Source organism: Strigops habroptila, chromosome W (genome assembly GCF_004027225.2).
Source record: "Strigops habroptila isolate Jane chromosome W, bStrHab1.2.pri, whole genome shotgun sequence".
Taxonomy (NCBI): Eukaryota; Metazoa; Chordata; class Aves; order Psittaciformes; family Psittacidae; genus Strigops; species Strigops habroptila.
The window spans coordinates 16,888,824-16,914,210 of NC_044301.2; the positions used below are offsets into that span (position 1 = coordinate 16,888,824).

A 25,387-nucleotide genomic window follows, 5' to 3' on the forward strand; every position below is an offset into this window, starting at 1 on the left:
TGAGGAGAAAAATAACTTGCACAGCTGAACCCAAGACAACATCCTATCACTCATTGCTTCCCTTTTAGAATTAAAATCTCCTTTCTAATATATATTACACTGTTTAGACACTCTGCCAATAACAATACTATGCAAATAGAACACTAAACCAGGAAAGAAAGTTTTCTTCAAAATGTCAAATTACTCTATTGTGTTGAGGAAACAGTTCAGAAGTGACCTTGTTTTAAATATCTACCAAACAGCATAAAAAGTCTTTGTACATACAGGCTCATATCTCAACAGATTAAAGTGAAAGTGCTTCAGTCGTTACAACTTCCTCTGTCGAGCTGAAGCTCCGAGGATCTGGTGGATGCAGACAGATGGCTGGAACCACATTTATTTTTCACATTTGTCTCAAACATACCAGATCAAAGGCCTGGTCCATGAGAAGATTCACCTTTTGCAAGGGACTGCTAGAAAAATCTTGCTACTTTGGGTAAAATATGAGGGCTCCAGAGAGTTTTTGTTTGTTAGGTTTTTTTAAAAAAGAGTTATGAGAAAGCTGTACAACCTGAAAGGCATGAGGTTTCTCTTTCTCTGTTCTTGCTCTCTGTAAAACACAGATAGAATGTCTTGCATTTTAAAAGATTTAAAGCATTTTGAAACCAAATACTACATCAGAAAAGTAAGCATATTCTGGATGGCTATAAGCAGATCTGGCTGAGATTTCATTCTGGCAATGTACTGTTCCACAAAAGAAACAATAACTACCTTCCAAGTATCACAATATTTAACATCTATTTTTATTTTATTAAAAGGGGGTTTTTGTCCAAATATTTAATACTTATTAATGTTTATTTAGAATATTTTCCTGAATATTTGATTTTTAACAAATCACAGAACCAGAGGTAACAAAATTAAAAATTAGTTTAAATGTCCCTGTTCTACAAATTAAAAAGGACCCATGCAGCTCTATAGGACCTTACCAGAATTTTAAAACAAAAAAATAAAATTAATCAGTACCTAGAATCTCCAAATCTCACAGATATATCCTCTTCTAAAGCAGAAAAGCTCCACCATACCACCTTGCTGCAAAAACAGCCAGTCTATTTTTATGTATTTTACCAAGAACAGAATCTGGTTTATTTTGACAAGAGACAGCCAAAACCATGCGAATAATGCCATCTAGTGGAACCTCAAATTTACCATTCTGGCAAGAATTGACAGCATTTTGACCCGTGCATATGTATGTTTGCTCAATCTCCGGCTCCCTTGCAGCACACACCAAGTGCTACAAAAGGTTAGCAGGACTGCAGAATGAGATGTGCTGTGAAATGGAAGCAACTGAATTAATCACCACAAAAATAGAGTATTTTTCATGTTCCTGGTCATACACTGTGATTGAAGCAAGCTCCACACGGTATGTTATACCAGTGGCTTTAAGGCATTCCCGTAAGGGTCTTCTGATCATGTTTCTCTGATGGTGACAGAATATCAACACCTGCATAAATGTAACTGTTTAATAACTGGAGCCTAATTATCAAAAGCATTGTCTAACTCATTTAATGAATCAAACAACTCCATGAGAAAATAATTGTAGACTAAATCACAGGTTTTATAATCCAGAACAGTTTTCATGTCATGTACTACAGGCTTGCTACAGTTCACAAGTTACATGAGAGGTACTCCATTACAATGATGCTGGACATATGACATACATACACTTCTATTTTTTTCCTTCATTTTTCAAAGAAAACACATTGCTTGCTCAAAAAAAAAAAAAAAGCACCACAAAAAAAAACCAAAAAAAACCACAAAGACACAGCGAATAAAACAAGATATCTTGAAAAAAAGATCTATGTTTCATGTCCTCCCCAAATATATTTATTCCTGCAACATTTGGGTCTCCATATTAAAGCAAAATTACATACTTCATATAGATATAGCTGTACAGCTAAGAATTGCAGTGGCAGCATTCCATAGAGACTGTACAAGCATTTTCAGCTGAAATAGCTTTTAATGAAAATTAGGGCCTAAAGACTCCAACACTTGTTTGACTTACCCAGCCACCAGCAATCTCCTTGCAAACTAAATACCTAATATGCTCATAGTAACTATTACCTTCTTTTTGCATAATAAAAAAAATGCAATTAGAGGATATCATGCTCTTAAGCCTTCAGTTAAATTTACCTTTTAGTTTTGCACATTCAAAATGTCAGCGTTCATTTATGATCACAGTCAGCAAGCAAAGATCTTGCTATTTCTTTTACTCAGGGGGAGAAACAATCCCACAAGGCTTATCTGTTTTGGAATGGAACATACCTAAGTACATGATGTGTTTACTGCCAAAGGATCAACTTACTGTTTGAAATCAAAGTCTGATACTCAAAACAAATAGAATCACCTAAATGGAAGCAATAACACTTGATCAAAATAAATGTTTCTGACTTTAAGAAGCTGCTGCCAATAACCACACATCAAGTCATTTTTGATAGCCACAACCTTACAATGAAGTTGATTAAACAACTGTTTATCTTTTACACAGCAGCACAATGTGATCTGACAGAAACAGTGGCAGAACCAATGGAAAAAGGAAGGTTGTTGCTTTAACCATGCCCTTCCTGAGACACCCCATCACATAAGCTCTCGACAGAGCCTCAGGAGCCTATCTGGATGGCAAACGCGATCAACAACAAAAATTTCTCCCCTTCCGAAGGAGTTTGTGGGTATGGAAAGGACTAGCACAACAGAAACCTGAACACTGCAGGAATTTATTTACACTTTACTTTCAGTCAGCTCAAGGCATCTCCTCACTTTGCTCTTTAACCCTTGTGAAATGGAGAAAAGAGAAAGTTCAAAACCCAGAAAGGAAAAAATAAGCAACTTTTTGAAATTTTGTTTATGAGAGTTGTGAAATCAGAGCTCCCCTTGCATGCAGCAAAGTGTTTTCCAAATGAATATACATTAAAGCTGGGGTGATCAATCCGCGTTTGGTGGCTGAGCTGCTTTTCCTCTCAAAATGTCATGCATCAAATACTTATACATGAAGAGTCTTCTAAAACCACATAGCTAAAGTTAATTTTGTCATTTATAGACCTTCAATAGTAAAGAAAATATTTCTTGTCTGGAGTCCACTGAAATCTCATTAGGATATTTAAATTATGCAGGAACTGAGTCCAAGTGGTACTGGGTTATCACCAGCCTCCTCTACAGATGATGAGTAAAGCATGCTCTGCATCCTTCTGAATTCAGCCCTAAAGAGACACCACTGCTGCACACTGGTGTCCTGGGTTCAGCTACAACAATCATTTTTTCCTCCTTCTTAGTAGCTGGTGCAGTGCTGTGTTTTTGACTTTCAGCCTGGGAACAATGCTGATAACACCGATGTTTTTAGTTGTTGCTAAGTAATGTTTACTCCGACCGAGGACTTTCTCAGTCTCAAGCTCTGCCAGGGAGGAGGGGAAGCCGGGAGGAAGCAGAGACAGGACACCTGACCCAAACTAGCCAAAGGGGTATTCCATACCACGGCACGTCATGCCCAGTATATAAACCGGGGGGAGTTACCCAGAAGACCCTGATAGCTGCTCAGGTAGCACTGGGTATCGGTCAGCAGGTGGTGAGTAAATATATCCTCTCCCACTGTTATTTCCCTTACCATTATTATTATTAGTGGTAGTAGTAGTGGTTTTGTATTGTACCTTAGTTACTGGACTGTTCTTATCTCAACCCATGGAAGTTAGATTGTTTGATTCTCCTACCCATCCCTCCAGGAGTGGGGGGAGGAAGAAAGGGGGGGAATGAGTGAGCAGCTGCGTGGTTCTGAGTTAACGGCTGAGCTTAAACCATGACAGTTCTTTATGGTGCCCAATGTGGGGCATGAAGGGTTGAGATAAAGACAGATCTGACCAGAGTGTGTCTAATCATATTTGTGATAAGCATTCATTGTTTCGGATTAATAGTCACTTGTCACAATGCTGACTTCTTGGCTCTTAAAGTTGTTGCACTTGAGTTACAGCATGTTGTACCTTACTTAGAGGGAGTATTTGCTAGTTTAGTGTTTATTGGCTGGGGGGCCTGGGCTAAGGTTCTTGTTTCACTGTTCTTCATGGTAATGACTTGTAATACAATAGACTCATTGATCATGAAACTGGTCTGGCTTGCGTTCCCAACATGGTCATCACCTCTATACTTTGGGAGGTATATAATGAAACTTTTAAGCAATTCCATATCATTTTTTTTCTCCTCGGGAGGTCAAACTGTGGAGGAGGCATTCCCTTACACCCCCTGCTCCCCTACCAGGATATTTACACTAGCATTTGAGAGTTCTGAAGGTTTTGGATGGCCTTTGAATACCCTTGAGACCTGCCTGCTGATTGTGCTGGGGATCAGCATGTTGGCACACATACGGAGTGTGTTTTACCCATGGCCACCCCACCCTGGGAACACTCTATTTCATCTGACCTCGTAAGTTAAGCAATGTAAGGTTCAAGCCTGGTCTAGGGTTAGACGACGATATAGGAGGACCACCAAGAGATTTTCGCAGAAGCTGGACAGTCATGAGTGGCAGGGTGTGTGGGATAGTATGGGCAAGTATCTAGGCCAGTGGGCCCCTCCAGTGCTTTGGAACTTCACCCCTGAACAAGTGCAACATCCGGAAAAACTAGTAAAACACTGAAACGAGGTGTGCTGTCGTTCTGTTTATACCAGAGAGGGACAAATCAGGGCAACATGCTGGGGCTTGGCCTACACCTACAGAGCCCTGCTCAACACTATCCAGCACCTTCAAAGGGAAAAAGATGTCTCTGGATCTGATGGCAAAGCAAAAGACAAAGCAGCTACGCCAACTCCAAGCACAGCAGCTACACCAACTTCAGTGACAAGCACAGCAGCTACTCAATCCCTGAAAACAACAGACAATGCAGCTTTTGGTGCCACTCAACCCCCAAGCACAGCAGCAGCACCAACTGCAACAAAAGATATTGCAGCCACTCCAACCACAGTGAAAAATACTGCAGCTAAACCAAACGGCCAATTTGTGCCAATATCAGTCGCCCCTGTAAGCAAAGGGAAAAGCAAACGAGAGCCACAAAGAGCAACCCCTGCACTGAAGAAAGAGGAAGTCCCAATGCAATTACTACAGGGGACAGAATCTGAACAAGAGTTATTAATACAGGGAGACCAGAAGATGAAGAAGAATAGGTAACTTGTCGACCCCGGACCTCGACCGAGCTGCGGATTACGCAAAAAGATTTCACCCGTCTTCCAGGGGAGCACACTGTCACCTGGTTGCTCCGATGCTGGGACAATGGGGCCGACGGTCACGAACTAGAAGGTAGGGAAGCCAAGCAGCTGGGATCACTTGCTAGGGAAGGAGGAATTGACAACGCGATTGCAAGAGAGAAGCGACCCCTCAGCCTTTGGAGGCAGCTCCTGGCAGCTGTGAAGGAAAGGTTTCCCTACCAAGACAATATTATGTGTTGCTCAGCCAAAAGAGACCACAAAAGAGAGAGGCATCCAGCCCCCGAAGGAATCAGCCATTCTAGAAAGGATCTATCACAGACCGGATACCAGGAATGCATCTGTAGATCCAGATGAAGTTAAATGTAAACGACACGTGGCGGAAACTTACACGGAGTTCACCATCACCATATGCCCACTCACTGCCATCAATGACCTGGAATGACATAGCACCAACAACAGTGGATGAAGTGACTCATCAACTCCAAGAGGTCGAAGACAATCTCACCCCTTCGATCATTTCAGCTGTGGAAAAACTCCTGAACCCAGGAGTTAGAACAACTGAGAGACAATTTATCCAATGTATCCAGCTCCCCACGTGTACCAACCCATGTCAACTATTAACAGAAGGTGCCCTACTGCTCGAGAGAGAAGATACAGGAGGTACACGCCACAGGCCACCCTATGATTTTACCTGCGGGATCACGGAGAAGACATGAGAAAGTGGGATGGAAAACCTACCTCAGTTCTGGAGCAACGGGTGCGTGAACTGAAGAGGAGAACAATGGTCAAGGATGATCCTCCCAGGAAAGTTCCTGCTCCAGTCTCTGGTGAGCAGTTTCCCAGATGGAGTGGAAGAACTAATTTTACTCCAGCTCCTGTGATAAGGAATACTAATCCCTTCCTACAAGACATAAGTGGAGAATCTCATGATCACTATTAAAGGGGCCCTGCCTCCAGCCAGGTGGAGGAGAGGGACAATCAGGTTTACTGGACTGTGTGAATCAGATGGCCTGGCACATCTGTCCCACAGGAGTATAAGGCTCTAGTAGATACCGGTGCACAGTGTATCCTGATGCCATCAAGGTATCAAGGGGTGAAACCCATTTATATTTCTGGAGTGACAGGAGGATCCCAAGAGTTGACTGTACTGGAGGCTGAAATCAGCCTGACTGGGAAGGAATGGCAAAAGCACCCCATTGTGACTGGTCCAGGGGCTCCATGCATCCTTGGCATAGACTATCTCAGGAGAAAGTACTTCAAAGACCCAAAAGGGTATAGATGGGCTTTTGGTATCACTGCCTTGGAGACAGAGGAAATAAAGCAGCTGTCCACCTTGCCTGGTCTCTCAGAGGATCCTTCTGTTGTGGGGTTGCTGAAGGTCAAAGAACAACAAGTGCCAATTGCGACCACAACAGTGCACCGGTGGCAATATCGCACCAACCGAGACTCCTTGATTCCCATCCATAAGCTGATCCGTAGACTGGAGAGCCAAGGAGTGATCAGCAGGACCCGCTCACCCTTTAATAGCCCCATATGGCCAGTGCAAAAGTCTAATGGAGAGTGGAGACTAACAGTAGACTATCGTGGCCTGAATGAAGTCACACCACCATTGAGTGCTGCCATACCGGACATGCTAGAACTTCAATATGAACTGGAGGCAAAGGCAGCCAAGTGGGATGCCACAACTGATATTGCCAATGCATTTTTCTCAATCCCTTTGGCAGCAGAGTGCAGGCCACAGTTCGCTTTTACTTGGAGGGGCGTCCAGTACACTTAGAACCGACTGCCCCAGGGGTGGAAAGACAGCCCTACCATCTGCCATGGATTGATCCAGACTGCACTGGAACAGGGGCAAGCTCCAGAACACCTGCAATACATTGATGACATCATCGTGTGGGGTGATACAGCGGAAGAAGTTTTTGAGAAAGGGAGGAAGATAATCCAAATCCTGCTGAAGGCCGGTTTTGCCATAAAAAGAAGTAAGGTCAAGGGACCTGCACAGGAGATTCAATTTAGCGTAATAAAATGGCAAGATGGACGTCGCCAGATCCCCACAGATGTGATCAACAAGATAACAGCAATGTCTCCACCAACTAACAAGAAAGAAACACAAGCTTTCTTAGGTGCTGTGGGGTTCTGGAGAATGCACATCCCAAATTACAGTCTGATTGTAAGCCCTATCACGTGACCCGGAAGAAGAATGATTTCAAATGGGGCCCTGAGCAACAACAAGCCTTTGAAGAATTAAACGAGAAATACTTCATGCAGTAGCCCTTGGACCAGTCCGGGCCGGGCCAGATGTGACAAGTGTACTCTATATTGCAGGTGGGGAGAATGGTCCTACCTGGAGCCTCTGGCAGAAAGCTCCAGGGGAGACTCAAGGTCAACCCCTCGGCTTTTGGAGTCGGGGATATAGAGGATCTGAGGCCAGCTACGCTCCCACTGAAAAAGAGATACTGGCAGCCTATGAAGGGGTTCGAGCTGCTTCAGAAGTGATTGGCACTGAAGCACAGCTCCTCCTGGCACCCCGGTTACCTGTGCTGGGCTGGATGTTCAAAGGCAGGGTCTCCTCTACACATCATGCAACTGATGCTACATGGAATAAATGGGCCGCACTAATTACACAATGAGCTCAAATAGGAAATCGCAGTCATCCAGGAATTCTAGAAGTCATGGACTGCCCAGAGGGCAAAGATTTTGGAATGTCACCAGAAGAGGAGGTGATGTGTGCTGAAGAGGCCCACCATATAATGAACTGTCAGAGAACGAAAAGCAATATGCCTTGTTTAACTATGGGTCCTACCGTATTGTGGGAAAGCACCGGACATCAAAGACAGCTGTATGGAATCCCCTACGACAAGTTCCAGAAACTGCTGAAGGAGAGGGTGAATCGAGTCAGTTTGCAGAGGTGAAAGCCATCCAGCTGGCCTTGGACATTGCTGAATGAGAAAAATGGCCAGTACTTCACCTCTATACTGACTCATGGATATCGCTGCCCGCGTGCAGAACCTGGTGGTGAAGGTACGCCACGTAGACGCTCATGTACCCAAGAGTCAGGCCACTGAGGAACACCAGAACAACCAGCAAGTGGATAAAGCTGCTAAGATTCAAGTGGCTCAGATGGACTTAGATTGGCAACATAAGGGTGAATTATTTTTAGCCCAGTGGGCCCGTGATACATCAAGGCAGAGATGCAACATACAGATGGGCTCGTGATCGAGGGGTGGACTTAACAATGGACACTATTGCCCAGGTTATTCACGAATGTGAAACATGTGCTGCAATTAAGCAAGCCAAGCGGTTAAAGCCTCTCTGGTATGGAGGACGATGGCTGAAGTACAAATATGGGGAGGCCTGGCAGATTGACTATATCACACTCCCACCGACCCAGCAAGGCAAGCACCATGTGTTTACCATGGTGGAAGCAACCACCGGCTGGCTAGAAACATACGCTGTGCCCCATGCCATTGCCCGGAACACTATCCTGGGCCTTGAGAAACAAGTTTTGTGGCGACATGGCACCCCAGAGAGAATTGAGTCAGACAATGGGACTCATTTCCAGAACAACATTATAGACACTTGGGTCCAAGAGCATGGCAGTGAGTGGGTATATCACCTCCCCTACCATGCACCAGCCTCTGGGAAAATCTAACCCTATAACGGGCTGTTAAAACTACACAGAGCAATGGGTGGTGGGACTTTCAAACACTGGGATACACATTTACCAAAAGCCACCTGGTTGGTCAACACTAGGGGATCTGCCCCACCCCAATCAGAACTTTTACGTCCTGTAGAGGGGGATAAAGTTCCTGTGGTGCACATAAAGAATTTGTTGGGGAAGACAGTCTGGGTTATTCCTGCTTCAGGGAAAGGCAAACCCACTCGTGGGGTTGCTTTTGCTCAGGGACCTGGATATACTTGGTGGGTAATGCGGGAAGATGGGGAAGTCCGATGTGTACCTCAAGGGGATTCAATTTTTGGGGTAAACAGCCAATGAACTCAATTGTATGCCAGGGAGGAGGGGAAGCCGGGAGGAAGCAGAGACAGGACACCTGACCCAAACTGGCTAAAGGGATATTCCATACCACAGCACATCATGCCCAGTATATAAACTGGGGGGAGTTACCTGGAAGGCCCAGATCACTGCTCGGGTCGGGCTGGGTATCGGTCAGGAGGTGGTGAGCAATTGTATTCTCTCCCCTTGTTATTTCCCTTATCATTATTTTTAGTGGTAGTATTACAAGTTTTGTATGATACCTTAGTTACTGGACTGTTCTTATCTTAACCCGTGGGAGTTACATTCTTTTGATTCTCCTCCCCATCCCTCTGGGAGCAGGGGGAGGAAGAACCTGGGGAGCAAGCGAGCAGCTGCATCGTTCTGAGTTACCAGCTGGGCTTAAACCATGACAGCTGGAGTAACTACTCTGCAGACAGTCCTAACACTGGAGAAGTTCCATGCATGGAGCCTAAAAAAAACCCACTGATTAGTACAACAGTGATACAAAGAATCCTCTATTTCACTTGTAGCTTCATAGCTTGGATGGATCTTCGGTATTGATAAAGACTATCCTTGGACATCACATGCAACACATTGATTATAAATGGCCCAATACTTCTTGCTGACATCAGGGTTTGGGGCTTGTTAATACATCACTATGTAATAACATTGAAATCCATGCAGGACTCCCTTGATTTTTTAGAGAAAAAAAAAAAACAACCAAACAAAAAACAAAACAAAAAAGAAACAAAAAACAAAAAACCAAACAATCCAAACCCAAACAACCTAAAAACAGCCCTCATTCAGCTTATTTATCTCATTTGTAGCAGTAACTTTCCCAATGAGCACATTGTTCTTACAAATTAGAGAACTCACCCCTTTCTCCATCCTACATTCCCCAAGCAACATTTAAGTCCCTGAGAAAACTGCACAGACTTACCTGACTGGTTTTACCTGCCTCTCAAGAAGTGAGGACCAGCGCACTTCAGCACATACTTTAAGTAAGTCCAGCCAAAGCAGAAAAGTATTGACAGGATGGAACAACTGTGCATCGGCTGGAAAGAGATGGTCCAAGTGACCTAATGCCTTAGTTTTCTTCTTTCTGTAGAGCCTACAAACTCACAAACACTTGACAGCACATCACGCACAATCAAGTTACATGCAATCACAGTTGCAACTGACAGGCTAAGCAGCTGCTTACATTCAAGAGTGGAAAATTAAATTCATCATTTGTATAATGCAAGGACAACAAGAGAAGTGTGAGAAAGAGAGAGTAAACACATTGCCAACAATTTTTATTTCCCAAAATTGCTGCCTTTTTTTTTTGTTCCAGCTTATTAAACAATAACTGGCCAGGACAGTAACTGAAACAAACAGAAGTGCTCAGGAAAGAAGAAAACAACAGCCAGCATTAAATTACAGTGCTTACATAAAGTTAGTAAGCAAGTGCCAGCATTGATGCCATTTATGAGAACTGCAGTGCCAAGATAAACTCAGTGGGTTCTCATATTATCTTCTTGCCTAACCTCAAAAGAGGTTATCACTTTCCTTCATGTGGCAGCATTTAATTGATTCACAAAGAAGCAGCTATTTGGAACTGAAGCCAGACTTTTGCTGCTCTGAGGAAGATAACATTTGAAAAAAGCAGCACTGCTCCATCACAAGGCCTTTCCCAAGGGTGCTGCACAAAGGAAAACAAAAACACAAAACAAAAAACCACCCCAAAAAAACCCCACACAACAAAAAAACCCCCCACACACACACTAACGCTTTTTGGATATAAGAAAAGCACAACAGAAGTGCTTTCTTTCACTTCTTTCCATTTAAAGATGTGCTGAACTCTCTTCTTGAGTATGAGATAGTTCAACACTGCTGCAAACTCTCCCTCCTCTCTTTCCAAGTTCTGCCCCTAACAAGTCACCACTCTCGTGGACTTCAACATGAACCACAAAGCAGCTTTTTTGAACTTGTCAGGTGAAGGAGGCCCACTTGCTAAGACTCAGAGTAGAGCTTTTGAATAGCACACAGCTCAGAAGAACCTGCTGCAACTGCCCCACCTACCACAGGCATGATACTGTAGAACCAGGCCAATTCTTGCTTGCTTATACTCAACCCTTCAAACTGTAAAGTGAAGCCTGTCCTACCTCTAAGCCATGATCTGGCAATTGAGAGGAAATGCACTGCAGCATCTGATAACACTGCAGTCCTCAGAGGAACAGGCTGAAGCGAATTTTTATTTCCAAAGACCCACAGTCCGTGTTATTTATTACTAGGAGAAGAAAATGGGATCACAAGATTAGTTCATCCATGCGGATACAAACCACACAACTTCTTTTTAGACTACTATAGCTTGGAAGATTATTATGTTATATCATGAAGAAACAGGAGCATGGGTTAAACAGAAAACATCAGAGGTCCTCAACAAATTACTACCTTGAGCACTGCCACTAACCCTGTTCTTCTTCCCCCAAACCTCCAGAGTACCCAGAATGTGACTGATTCTTAAGTCTGGTCTGTCGAGGGGGATGGACTGAAACAACAATTAGCAATGTAGTCACAACAATCCAAATTACAGGAATTCATCCATTTCTAGTGCTGATAAGATATTCAAGAGAGAGGACAAAAAGCCAAATTGAAAAAAATTAATTTTTCTTGAAGGTCTCCAACAGTCTCCTGACAGAATCCAAGGCCTAGATACACATCTACAATTGCTGGTAATCAAGACTTGTAATGATCTCTCTTGCATCTAGGTGTAACACTGTTTTAAACCATTGTATAGATACACTACACAGTGTGACAGCTAGTGACTAGTATGATATTCAGAAATGAGACACATGAAGCCCAGAATTATAAACAGGAAATGAAAGGAAGACAGAGTGTGCAAAAAAGCATACAAAGATGAGGAAAGAAAAAAAAAAAAAAAGGAAAAATGGGTATCATTTATAAAAATACAACAATAAAAAAGAATTTTAAGTGAAAATGAAAAACCAAAAAAATACTAAAAACATTCTGTATTTATAGTGTACATCTTCAGTAACTGTAGTGTTTATTTATATAAAGCATTCTACATAATAGCAACAGTCTGCAGTATCTCATAAAATAGATCCACTGGTGAGAAACATTAGAGCTAACCATTTGTTTCTGAGAAGCAACTTACTCCCCTTCCTCCAGTATTTAAAAGCACAATAATGCTTGAGAAAGACAGAAGTGTGGTGTATTTGTTGTTCATCCCACATTGCTATTAAGATCAAAATCTTCATTACAAGCAAATGAGAAGCTGAGACAGTAGTGACTTACTGTGATCTGCAGGTTTTACATGACTTGAGTTACAAGTTGCTTAAACCAGCCCAGCCTGCATTATGTTTGGGTTATGCACATGAGTATATATATATACACGCACATATATACATACACTGATCTGACATACGCTACACAATTAAGCAGGAGTCAAATGTGTTTCCTATTAAACATATGTGGGTGGTCTCATTCTCAAGCACTACTGTGTCAATGAATTTTCTAAAGCAGTATAGTGCTTAATTTCATTTGAGCAGCCCTCTGAAGAGGATGTAGCTGTGTTTGACTCTTGTAGCAAAGTGTATTAACATCTCCTACAACTAGTACGGTAGAAAAGTGGTCCCATCTTTACCAGAAGCAGTATTATGACATAACAGAAACACCATGTTTTCATTACCAAATTCTTTCTATTCTACATTATTAATTGCATCTTAAAAAGCATTGTGCCATTTGAAACAGAAGATACATCATTTATCATATAGCTAAAAATCAGACTTTAGCATAAGGTATTTTCAGGTAATACTTTTTTCCCATGTTATTTAAATAATGGGGATGCATTCTGGATGAAACGAATGTTAACTCATTCAACTGATGTTATTTTGTTTTCATCTTTTCATCTAATTTCTTATTTTAAGAACTATTGATAGATTTTCTTTTACAAACTTCAGAAATCGCCTCTCAATTTTTTCCAAGACAACATGTAACATCTTTTGTGCTATCAAGTTTCTGTTTTTTCAAACTCATTTGTGGAGATTGCTATAAAATCTCAAGAGAGCTAAACCTGTATTTTCTGTTACACAGAGAAAATTACAACTGTGGATATTCTTATATCATATTTCACCAGAAAATGTCTACATTTTTAGTAGGGCTGAAGTAATGAGCTACTTAATGACATATAGTGTGTTTAAGTCATTTTGGTTTCTTGCCCAAAAACTCTCAATACCACTGCCACCCCACAAGCAAATTTATACCACAAGTGAAAATTTATATTTCCAAAGATAAACTTTCATCTCTCTTGTGGTAAACCTAATGCAGTATATCAAGACTTTTTAATAACCATACATCTCTTCATTTTCAATAGTTTCTGCATATTATACAAAATATTTTCTATTAAATGCAGATTTGGTTGGTATTTTCAAGAAAGGAAGGACTATCTTTCCACTGACAAACTTAAAGAAACTTGAAACAAAAGGAAAATTAAAATCCTTTATATTGGCTTGAGCTTTTCTAGCTATGATTGGCAAATGCAAGGCTGATGACATTAGATTTTTAATTTAAGTTTAAAACAATGCATCAAAGTATTACTGCTCACAGCATAAGCAAACCACATTGTTAGGACAACCACCTAATTTAGTTCCCATGCTAGCGCTGCACTCGGGTTTTGGTAGATTTTATGGAAAAACACTTCACTGATAAAAAACAGCTGGTCTGTGGACTTGGAAAGCAAAATAGCTATGGCATGGCAGGGCTCTTCCCAATACCTCACTGACAAATATTAGGGATCAAATCGTGGCACAGCTGAACTTGATAAGAGTTCTGCCATTGAACTGAACATGGCCAGAATCTCATCCTCAAAAGTTACGAGACATCCATATGTTCACCCACATCATAGCAAATCTGTAAACAGACTACTGAAATCAAATTTCATTTCAACTTAATTATTCACAGTGATGACATTATTAAATGAAATCATTTCTGGACCCATATCATTACTATTAAATCTGCTGCGTCACCAAGTTTACATGCATTTTCTTCATTTGTTGCCACAAGTTTCTTTATCATTGCCAATAGTAAATCTCAATAGCCATTAACATTTAGGTACCCAAAAAAGTAAACTCTGGTTAGATTCACACAGTGTGTATTTTTTCCAGAAGACATACACAACCCTGTTTTTAACAGACTAGCTTTCAAAAGAAAGCAACTCACTAGCCAACATGAAGAAGAGATAAAGATATGTTTCAGATACCTGGATCCCAAACCTTACGAACCATGCTTATGACATCGAAGACACAGACAGTGGTTTCTGTACCCAGTCCATCATTCCAAGTTCTGCTGCTTGTGATCCACTGCTGTTACATTTCTGCCACTGCAGACCTTTTCCAACTGCAGGGATCACTTCCATGATCCCATTTCTTCACTGTCAGAACACCTCATATAAATGACATAATCCCTAGCTTGAACATTCAGTCACATGTACACATTCCTTCCCCACGCTCACATTTTCAAAACCCTGTTCTTCCCACACAAATAGTTTTAAACTCCCTCATTTGATTTGTGCTCACAGATTTAAGCGATGGGGAAAAGGGCTGATTGTGACTTGCTTTAACATCAGAGCAAGCTTTGTTTCTTCATGTTTCTTAAAACTATTGTCAAATAAAATCTAAAGTTTTAAAACCACAATGGAACAAAGCCATTTACACTGAGATCAATAGATAAAAAGGTTTTGGAGATCACAATTACTTTGAATCATAATCTCCCTTAACCATACAAATTTAATATGTTTGAGTAGAAGCCTGAAGTCTTCTGTTTCAGGTATGTAACAAGACAAAAATTGGCCTGATGCAGCAAACTGAAGGGGTTAGGTTTGTCTATCAATTTCCCTGAGATAGCCAGCAAATTACAAGAAACAAAATCAGGTTAATAGGACTGCATTTCCTCAGTTCGATTCAGTGTAAAGAAAGCACAGCAGTCAAATATTCTCTATTTTCTTCCATGTGACTATCAAACACATTGTCCTAACAGAAGTATAAAAACAAAACATCAAATTCTTCAAACACCATTCAAAGTAAGCTCTCTCTGGCTGTGTTCTTAAGCCTTAACTGGCATTTCAAATTGGCAATTGCATACAAAACACTCCAGTATAACAAATCATTCCCACTCTACTAATCCATTGGTGACCTACATAAGAGGTGACTATAAAAAAAAAAAAAAAAAAAAAATCTTTTAACAGCGAGATCTACTGGTATATTAAGAACTAGTTCAGTTAGTGAAGTTGGTCATTTTCAGACTCTCTCAATTCTACACTAACATTTGAATTTGTTTCCTCTTTACAAGCATAGCAAAGGTATCCACATGAGAGCTGTAACACTTGTGCCAGATGCCTTCACCTACCTCCTTTACTGGAAAATATTTACACCATAGCACATGAAACACACTTGGCTGTCCTCAATGTATTCACAGAGTAATCCTCTACCAGAAGTCACCATATGAGGGCAAGATCCTTATGTCCAGATTCTTGTTCACTCAAAACTAGTGGCTACTATATTCTATATGTCCTTGCTCCATATGAACAAGATGCGTATGTCCAGATTCTTCTTTTTACTTAAAACTAGTGTTATGCTTACTATATTCCATATGCAAAACATATTTGATTCCTTTTAAATTGACAAAAATGCATCTTCAATATAAGTAATATCTGCTCATTACTACGTAATAGCTTTAATAACCAAAAGACCCATGCACACTGGAGCAGACCGAAGTACATTAATTATGCATTTCTGTTATGAATCTACAGGCTTTATGAAGCTTAATCTCTCCTTTAGTATAGATTGCAAATTTCTTCTATCTCAGTGTAAGCAAGTCTTCTGAAATAATACACAAAAAATGGGAAGTAAAAACCTAAGAGTCAAGACCATACTGTTTTGGACACTTGAACAATATTTAAATTTGTGTAATTTGTTTCATTATTTGTTCCATTATCAGAGAATGTAATATTTATCCAATTTTTACTACACTTGGTATGCTCACAGCTGGTAGTTGCAAAGAAATCTGAATTCAGATTTCAAGACTGAAGAATTTCTGGTGAACACCCACAACAAACCAAAGTAAACCAGCCCATTAGGAATCCTTCATAAACAAAAGCTAACAAAACATCTGTCTGGCAACAACAGTACATATCCCATTCTTACAAAACCTAGTTTAACTGCAAGTAGCAGATAGCTTCTGCTTCATCAACACAGGATAAATTCAAAAGTTTCAGTATCATACTCACAGCGAATTCCATAAATCATGAGAGGATCAAGTTGCTTCTTCCCATGCTTCCCCTGGCCTGAAAGGTTGGAAATGGCCTGAATTTCCCGATGGAAGAGATAATCAAGCAATGTCAGTGCCATCTTCTCAGCTGTGCGGCAGTTCGTGCTGATGTGCAGCATGTCAGCAGGCGTGATGGGGCAACGGACCCGCATCTCAGGGTTATTTTCATCTCCGAGCCATGTCCCATTGGGGTAATCCTCTAAAAAGAGAGATTGTGCAAATTCTAATGTGGCACAGAATGAAACAGGTTTAAGTTACAGTCAGCATTTCCTAAGCTATCATGAGCTCTTCCAGTTTTCTTCATAGTCTCCATAAACCTCTTGAAAATTTAGCATGACTAATAGACTCACAAGATTTACTACAGATAAAAAGTTACTCTCAAATTCCCACCAACAGTGACCAAAGTTATTGCCATTACTGTTCTAGTCTACATGGGGAACTGGTGCAATTAGTCCAGATGTCTAACTCGCTCTCAGATTCCTTTTAAAGTGTCTCATACTACAGGCCAACAGCTGAAAGAACACACTATACTCAGTGTTCTCATTCATCAAGTTAGTCACCCCCTAAAAATGAAGATTACTGCAACTCCATAAAGTACAGCTAACTTCAAGAATCTAGCATCTTTGAACTACACTTTTCCCCAGAAGCATCAAATTAAAATAAGTCTAAGCAAGATGATAAATTTAAGAATTTAAATGATAATCAATAGTGAGCAGTAAATTATTTAATCACTTAAAAATACTATTTCAAGCAATCATTCAAACTTGGCAGAGATCCCAATCAAAACTTTGGTCTTTCTTCAAATTTACTAGCCAATAGTTTATATTATCTTTATAATCATCTGCCAAGTGCATCTTCTATTCAAGCACAAGGTTATTAGCAGCAGAACTATCCCTAACTTCTCTTGTTCACACACACACATATTTATTTATAAGAACTTTTTTGATTTCTGTCTCCCCAGCCTTTCAGTTTGGCAGGAGAAAGACCTATTCTTTTTAAAAGGAATACTAAGCCCTCACTTGAAATTTGCATTGCCTGCAAGGATTAAAGTTGGTGTCTTCCAGACTAATGAGAAACCAGAACTGAGCTCATAAGGATGACCAATCCCTACTGAAGCAGGGGGTGCAATACAGGACCTGGGATGAGACTCTCATTCCAGATTAAAAAAAAAATAAAAAAATCCCAGTACAAGTCTTGACAATGCTAACAGGAACTGGATAGAACTAGATAGAACATTCCAGTCCTATTTCAATGCTCAGTGACACAGACCATTTGGATTTGATTTCTGTTTGCTCAAATTTGTGGAGTAAAACAAAGCTTCCTGACTTAGAAGTCACTCATCCCGCCCATACTAGAGTTTTATCATGTTTCATTGTTGTTCCACTCACCTTCAGAATGGTAAAAATGCGAAGTCATTCAATTACACGGTTTATCTTTCAATAAATTCCTTTAGAGTTTCACGGTATATATAAAGTCACAAATCCCTGGTTTCCATAACCCTTCCAGTCACAAAATGGGTGACAGAGTTCAGACAGATGAGCATATCCTTTGCACATTTAACATGACCCCCGAGCAAGCAGCATCTTTATTTCCAAGTACTGGCACAGGTTAAGCAGCCTGCATTTTACCAGACTACAAGCCAGAAGTATGCAATAAAATATAACATAAAAGCAACTCAAACACTAAAAAACACTTTTCCAACATGACCTTTGGGTTGAGTCATACACGTCAGATGTTAAGTTTACTGCAGTGGTTAAAAACGATATGAAGTAAACATTAGATTATGCAATACTGATATCTCATTATAAACATCAGATTACCAACTATAATAATTTGTAAGGAAATATATTTATTGTTGATGCATGTGACAGCTAGTCCCTCAAACTTCTGTTGAAATTGGAACTTAATGCTCTGTTCAGAATATATTTTTATACACTTGCAATTTTTTTAATACATATTTTATTTGAACCTTACTTTTTATCCTGAACTATGTAACAGGGCACACAAGCTGGTTCCTGTTCAAAGTACCAGGTGTCATCTGAAAAATAAGGTGGTTTGGATTAATTATGACTTGTTTGGAATGCCACTGCGTCTGGCCTTACCAGAAGTCTGGTTAACATTATCAGGGAAAACAACAGTCTGTTCCTGAAGATAAATTGACTGTTTTATAAAAATTTGGACAGAGCTGGCAAAGCAAAGACATCTTGGGATAAATGTGAAAGTTTGGCAAAAAAATTCTAGGAAGCCTGAGTAAATGATTCTATATTCAATCAAAACCTTCCTTCTTCCCAGTTCATAGAGTTACTATCAGATATAAGAGTTGTTACTACTTATGGACCACCTTTGGCCTGCAGGCCTGTTTAAAAAAAAAAAAAATTGCTATCTACCTACATGAACTAAAGATATTTTCATTTTTGCAAAATTATCTTTTTTCCTCCTTTTCACTGGCATGCAGTCCAGAACATACTGTTTCTACCACATACAACTGTTCTTTTATTGCCTGAAAAAAAAAAGACACTATCTTGTTATTCTGACCTATGAAGACAAGCCCCACATTAAATTCTCTCTTGCATTTTCCTCCTGCTCTAAAAGCTTCAACAGAAAGGGAATTTACTTTATAATCATTTTGCATGAAGTAGAACTTGCATGACTCAAGTTAACCGTGACTCTACTGCCTCACTGCAGCTATTTGAGGGTGCAAAAGCTAAACTATTCCTTACCATATATAAAAATAACTCCTACCAGCCTGCCAACACATCTAGCACTTTCCATAGAGCAAATACGATGAGAATGGCACACCGAAAAACTGGTGAAAAGAGGAAGTACAGTCCTAGTTATGAGGAAGGCAGAACTGCTCTGAACAAGTGGTGTGGGAGAAAGACTGAATAAGGAAAGAGACAGAAAGACTGGGAGTTTGATGGAAGTTCTCTCTGAAGAATTAAGTACATAAATACTATTGACTAAAGCTGTGTCATTTGAAGCTCCTTGCACTCAAACATCCTTTTACGCTCACTGAAATGGTTCTTTACGTGTATTATCAGGCATGATACGTTGTCTCTAGATAGAATCTAGATGAGTCAGGTTATTTAGGACATATATTGTAATAGCCAGATACCGAGTCAGGACTCTGTTAGGCACCATACAACCATACACAGCTGCTTCTATTCCTTAAAAGATTACCAAAACACAACCACCATGTGAAGCTTTGGGGAGGAAGAATGCAGTCAAAGAACATGCTTTTCTTAAAAACAATGAAACATAAATGCACATGCTCATCTGTAACTCAGTTAATCATACACCTTTCAGGTTTTGCCCTGAAGTATTTTTCTTTCATTAATTTTCCTAATGGCCTTGCTGCATTTTGAAAGCATTTTGAGTGCTATGTAGAAAGGTACTTCTTTGCCTTTCTTTACACCAAATATTATATCATCAGAAGTGGCTCTTGATCATTTCTTCCTGTGTTACAAGTCCTGACATTTTTATCTAATTTCCTATCTGTATGGAGAAGCTCACTTGAATGACAGATTAATTTCTAGTTCCTCTTCAATGTTGGTTTGTTGTTTTAAGAGCATGAAATTTGCCTTTATCTCCATTCTACCAAATCCAGAAGTAGTCCACCTTCCAATGCTGTTTTCAAATACTTTTTACTGTATTAAGACCATTTCTTTTATTTTGCCACAGAGCTGACCATTGTTTCAGCAGGGACACATGAGAGGAGAGGCAGCTGGGCTGCTATGCCAACAAGACCTTCTAAGAAAACCTACATCAAGAAAACAAAACGCAGACAAGAGTTGCCATGGCTTTCAGACTCGCTCTCAATGTGCGTATGTTTTCCCACCCAGGGGGATGACAGACACTTAACTGTTACTCACATTTTACCACTAGGATACACTCCCTAGACTGACATGTAAGCATTAGCAGTAAGACAGACGGAAAGCCAGGGTCCGCTCTCTTGCTAGGTGCCGTCAGTCACACCTTTAACAAGGAAAAACAAAAGGAAAGACCTGCCCACATAAACACTTGAAATAATATGTTCAATTATTCTGAGTACTTGTGTTTATTTTACTAACAAGGCTGGGTGCAAAACGGGCATCTGCATCAGAGAAAAAAATACATAGCTAGAGTACAAAGGAAGAAAGATGACTTACCCTTAAAAAAAAAAAAAAAAAACCAAACACACACCAACCCAAAACCCCCAAATCCTAACCTACAAAAATAAACCTACATTTCTATAGAAATAGAGAAAATGGGATTTATAGAGTAAATGGGCTGCACTAATTACACAATGAGCTCAAATAGGAAATCCCAGTCATCCAGGAATCCTAGCCATCATTGTGGACCAGCCAAACAGGAGAGATTTTGGAATATCACCAGAAGAGGAGGTGATGCATGCTGAAGAGGACCCACCATATAACGAACTGTGAGAAAGCGAGAAGCAATATGCCTTGTTTACTGATGGGTCCTGCCCTATTGTGGGAAAGCATCGGAGATGGAAAGCAGCTATATGGAGTTTCCTGAGACAAGATGCAGAAACTGCTAAAGGAGAGGGTGAATTGAGTCAGTTTGCAGAGGTGAAAGCCATCCAGCTGGCCTTGGACATTGCTGAATGAGAAAAATGGCCAGTACTTTCTCTCTGTACTGACTCATGGATGGTGGCAAATGCCCTGTGGGGGTGGTTGCAGCAATGGAAGCAGAGCAACTGGCAACACAGAAGTAAACCCATCTGGGCTGCTGCACTGTGGCAAGATATCGCTGTCCGGGTGCAGAACCTGGTGGTGAAGGTACGCCACGTAGACGCTCATATACCCAAGGGTCAGGCCACTGAGGAACACCAGACCAACCAACAGGTGGATGAAGCTACTAAGATTGAAGAGGCTCAGATGGACTTAGATTGGCAACATAAGGGTGAATTATTTTTAGCCCAGTGGGCCCATGACACCTCAGGCCATCAAGGCAGAGATGCAACATACAGATGGGCTCGTGATCGAGAGTTAAAGCCTCTCTGGTATGGAGGACGATGGCTGAAGTTCAAACATGGGGAGGCCTGGCAGACTGACTATATCACACGCCCACCGACCTGCCAAGGCAAACGCCATGTGTTTACCATGGTGGAAGCAACCACTGGATGGCTGGAAACATACACTGTGCCCCATGCCACTGTCCAGAACACTATCCTGGGCCTTGAGAAATAAGTCTTGTGGTGACGCAGCACCCCAGAGAGAATTGAGTCAGACAATGGGACTCATTTCCGGAACAACCTTATAGACACTTGGGCCAAAGAGCATGGCATTGAGTGGGTATATCACATCCCCTACCATGCACCAGCCTCTGGGAAAATCTAACCCTATAATGGGCTGTTAAAACTACACTGAGAGCAATGGGTGGTGAGACTTTCAAATGGGCTGTTAAAACTACACTGAGAGCAATGGGTGGTGAGACTTTCAAACACTGGGATACACATTTACCAAAAGCCACCTGGTTGGTCAACACCGGGGGATCTGCCAACAGGACTGGCCCAGCCCAATCAGAACTTTTACGTCCTGTAGAGGGGGATAAAGTTCCTGTGGTGCGCATTAAGAATTTGTTGGGGAAGACAGTCTGGGTTATTCCTGCTTCAGGTAAAGGCAAACCCACTCGTGGGGTTGCTTTTGCTCAGGGACCTGGATATACTTGATGGGTAATGCAGGAAGATGGGGAAGTCCGATGCTTACTTCAAGGGGATTTAATTTTGGGGAAAAACAGCCAATGAACTTAATTATATGCTGTTGCCTGCTATATAGCACTTCCATAGCCCAGGAGCTAAATGCCCATCTCAGCCACTCTGGGCTTTGAAAAGAAGGTATGTGCTGTCATGATCATCACCAGAGAATTAAGTCATGGGAAAAGCCAGCAGCAGCAGCGGGAGTCTCCCAGGACTGTCCTCCGGTCAGCATCGACTGACCCTGACTTCCCTCCGATCATCATCCCAACCAACAACAATGAACTTTGACAAAACCAGATGATCTCAGCAGTGACCTGACTAGTTCAGTGGTGTCATTAGCAGGCAACAATCCAGTACTACACACCATTTCTCCTGCCCTCAAAGACTGTTACGACAGATGGAGCCCAACATCATGGACAGAATGAACTCAGTGAACTTTATGGGGATGGTCCATGGCCTCAGGAATGATATCTGTCACTTCATGTGTGTGTGTGCATATATATATATATGTGTGTGTATATATCTATCTCTCAAGAGACAAGAAGCGATGGTATATTGAAAAATGTGGGATCTGAGCATGACCCAAATGGTATGGAGTAAGGGGTGGATACTGTCCTGGGTTCAACTGTAACAGTTATTTTTCTCCTTCTTAGTAGCTGGTGCAGTGCTGTGTTTTCTACTTTAGTCTGAGAACAATGCTGATAACACACCAATGCTTTAGTTGTTGCTAAGCAATGCTTACCCCGATCAAGGACTTTTCAGTCTCTCATGCTCTGCCAGTGAGGAGGGGCACAAGAAGCCAGGAGGAAGCAGAGACAGGACACCTGACCCAAACTAGCCAAAGGGGTATTCCATACCACAGCATGTCATGCCCAGTATATAAACTGGAGGGAGTTACCCAGAAGGGCCAGATCTGTGCTTGGGTGGGGCTGGGTATGGGTCAGTAGGTGGTGAGCAACTGCATTGCACATCACTTGGGTTTATTAGGAGGTTTTTTTTCCCCCCTTCCCTTTTAGTTTTATATTCTCTCCCCTTGTTATTTCCCTAATTGTTGTTATTATTAGCAGTACTAGTAGTAGCTTTGTATTATAATTTAGTTATTGGACTGTTCTTATCTCACCCCATGGGATTTACATGCTTTCACTTCTCCTCCCCATCCCTCCAGGAGGGGGGGTGGGGGTGGGGTGTGTGTGTGGAGAAGACAGGGGGAGTGAGCAAGCAGCTGCATGGCTCTGAGTTAACAACTGGGCTTAAACCACAACAAACATCTTTTTAAATAAACTTCTGTCAAGTAGCCCAACTCCTTTGTCCCTGCAAACCATACACAGCTCACAGGGGTAGTGACCAAGACTACAGCACACTGACTTCATTAACTGACAATCATCAAGTGTAAGGAACAGAGTGACAATCAGGCTGTATATTAACCTACAAATCTAATAATATGATTTTAAGCTGGTGCTAAAAGAATGGTTTAAGAACTAGTTTAAAGCTATGTTCACCAAAACCTTCTCCCACCACAAAAAGCAGTTAAGGAGTCCTGGCACAAGGAAGCATACAACACACACGTCCATGAGAATCAGACACCATGGACACACAACTAGATTTTTTCACCTGACTCTTCTCGGGGCGAAAAAAAAGTTTAATTTCCATAGAAATATGTATGCAAAAAAAACATAGCCAGAATAATCTCATGCTCCAGGTGTAATCGTCCATACAGCTCAAAGGATTTCGCTAACAGAGACATAGCTCCAATTAACTTCTAAGCCCCTAAGGTTATGGGACTGTCACGCTATCCAAGATACTGTGAAAATATATCCTGCACTCATGGTTTCTTCAGTTGTCTAACAGACAACACATAGGGCAAGAAACCATACATAGGCACACAGTACCAAAGCATACTTGTCTCAGCAAATGCTACGGTGTGCATAGAAGTCTCAACATCAGCAAGATTATTTATTTTTTAAACATAAAGCCTGAGCTTTAGTATGTGGTTAAATCCATGAAATTAAGAGGAGATACACTTACTTTCTGACTCATGGAAGGCCAGGGAATTTATTCAACATAAGTAGAAAATGAGGACTATGCAATCATCTGTAATTTAAAACAATCGGCTATAAAAAAAAAAAATCCAGATGAAATTGAGAAAATTAAAATACATGGCCTTAAAAAGCTTTTAAAGCCCTTAGAAAAGGTGTTTCATGTCAGAAAAGGAACAGATTCCTAATTTGGATTTTGCCCACTTTCTTGTTTATTGCCTCTGTTATAGTTAACTTTACACAGTGGACCAGACTGTTAATTCCAAACATCACTGTGACAGATATCTGGCGTAAACCATTGTTCATTTGTTTGCTCCCAATACCAAAAAAAAAAAAAAAAAAAAAACCACCACAAAAAAAAAAAAAACAAAAAAACACACACCCACAAAAAAAACCAAACCACCAACCCCCAAACACCACCCCCCTGCCCCCAAGAAAAACCCCCCAAAAAAAACCCCCAAAACCATGATATTCTCACTGTCTATATCTGGTCATAGAGAACTTGGCGGGAAAAGCAAAGTGCTGCAAATGATCATATACCACTTGAGATTTGATCTTACAGTGAAATGGAAAATCCTGTGGATGGATAAAACTGGGCCACATACAAATAGCTGCTTGGATTCACATTTGGAAAGCAAGTTCTGAGCACTATTTAGTAGTACTATTGTAAAATGACCCTTCCAGATGTAAAGTTCAAGAGACAATGTGTGACTAAATTCTCTTTGGAAAAATATTATTCATCCTTTAACACACTATGTAGACCAGTTTTCCCTTATCTTCTAAAACAAAAACAAACAAAAAAACCAAACACACACCACATTTACATTTCTAATTCTGCATTTTTAGTCTTAAAATGCAGTAAAAGGAATGCAGAGAAAGCAGATATGATACAAAACTATCCTAATTGGCTCCAACATCATATGTCAGTGTATCAAGTGCAAAGTTCACTGAACCAGTTCCAAGTCAGTTGATCTTGCCATTTTATTTTTATCACTTAAAAACAGCTTTCATGGAGCTGTGTTCAAGAGCATTTAACATACGTGGGAGATACTAAGGACAGTGTGTTTCTTTCTTCATAGCTTCCAAGTCTTGGCTTTGGCATAGACA

At 40.8% G+C, this 25,387-nt stretch overlaps 1 protein-coding gene and 1 long non-coding RNA gene across 18 annotated transcripts in view; both read right to left on the reverse strand.

Moving 5' to 3' along the window:
- LOC115618974 (protein BANP-like) overlaps positions 1–25,387 on the reverse strand; it is a 186,603-nt gene that overhangs the window by 110,983 nt on the left and 50,233 nt on the right. For all 17 annotated transcript variants that reach the window (XM_030510974.1, XM_030510985.1, XM_030510982.1 and 14 more), the window contains one exon: positions 16,503–16,742. In XM_030510974.1, the coding sequence (XP_030366834.1) occupies positions 16,503–16,742 (240 nt within the window). The remainder of the gene's footprint in view (positions 1–16,502; positions 16,743–25,387) is intronic.
- Positions 2,237–15,424, reverse strand: LOC115618975. Its single transcript, XR_003994887.1, has 3 exons — positions 15,133–15,424; positions 13,516–13,521; positions 2,237–2,248 (listed from the first exon to the last, which is right to left on the reverse strand). It is a non-coding gene; the product is annotated as an uncharacterized LOC115618975 (long non-coding RNA).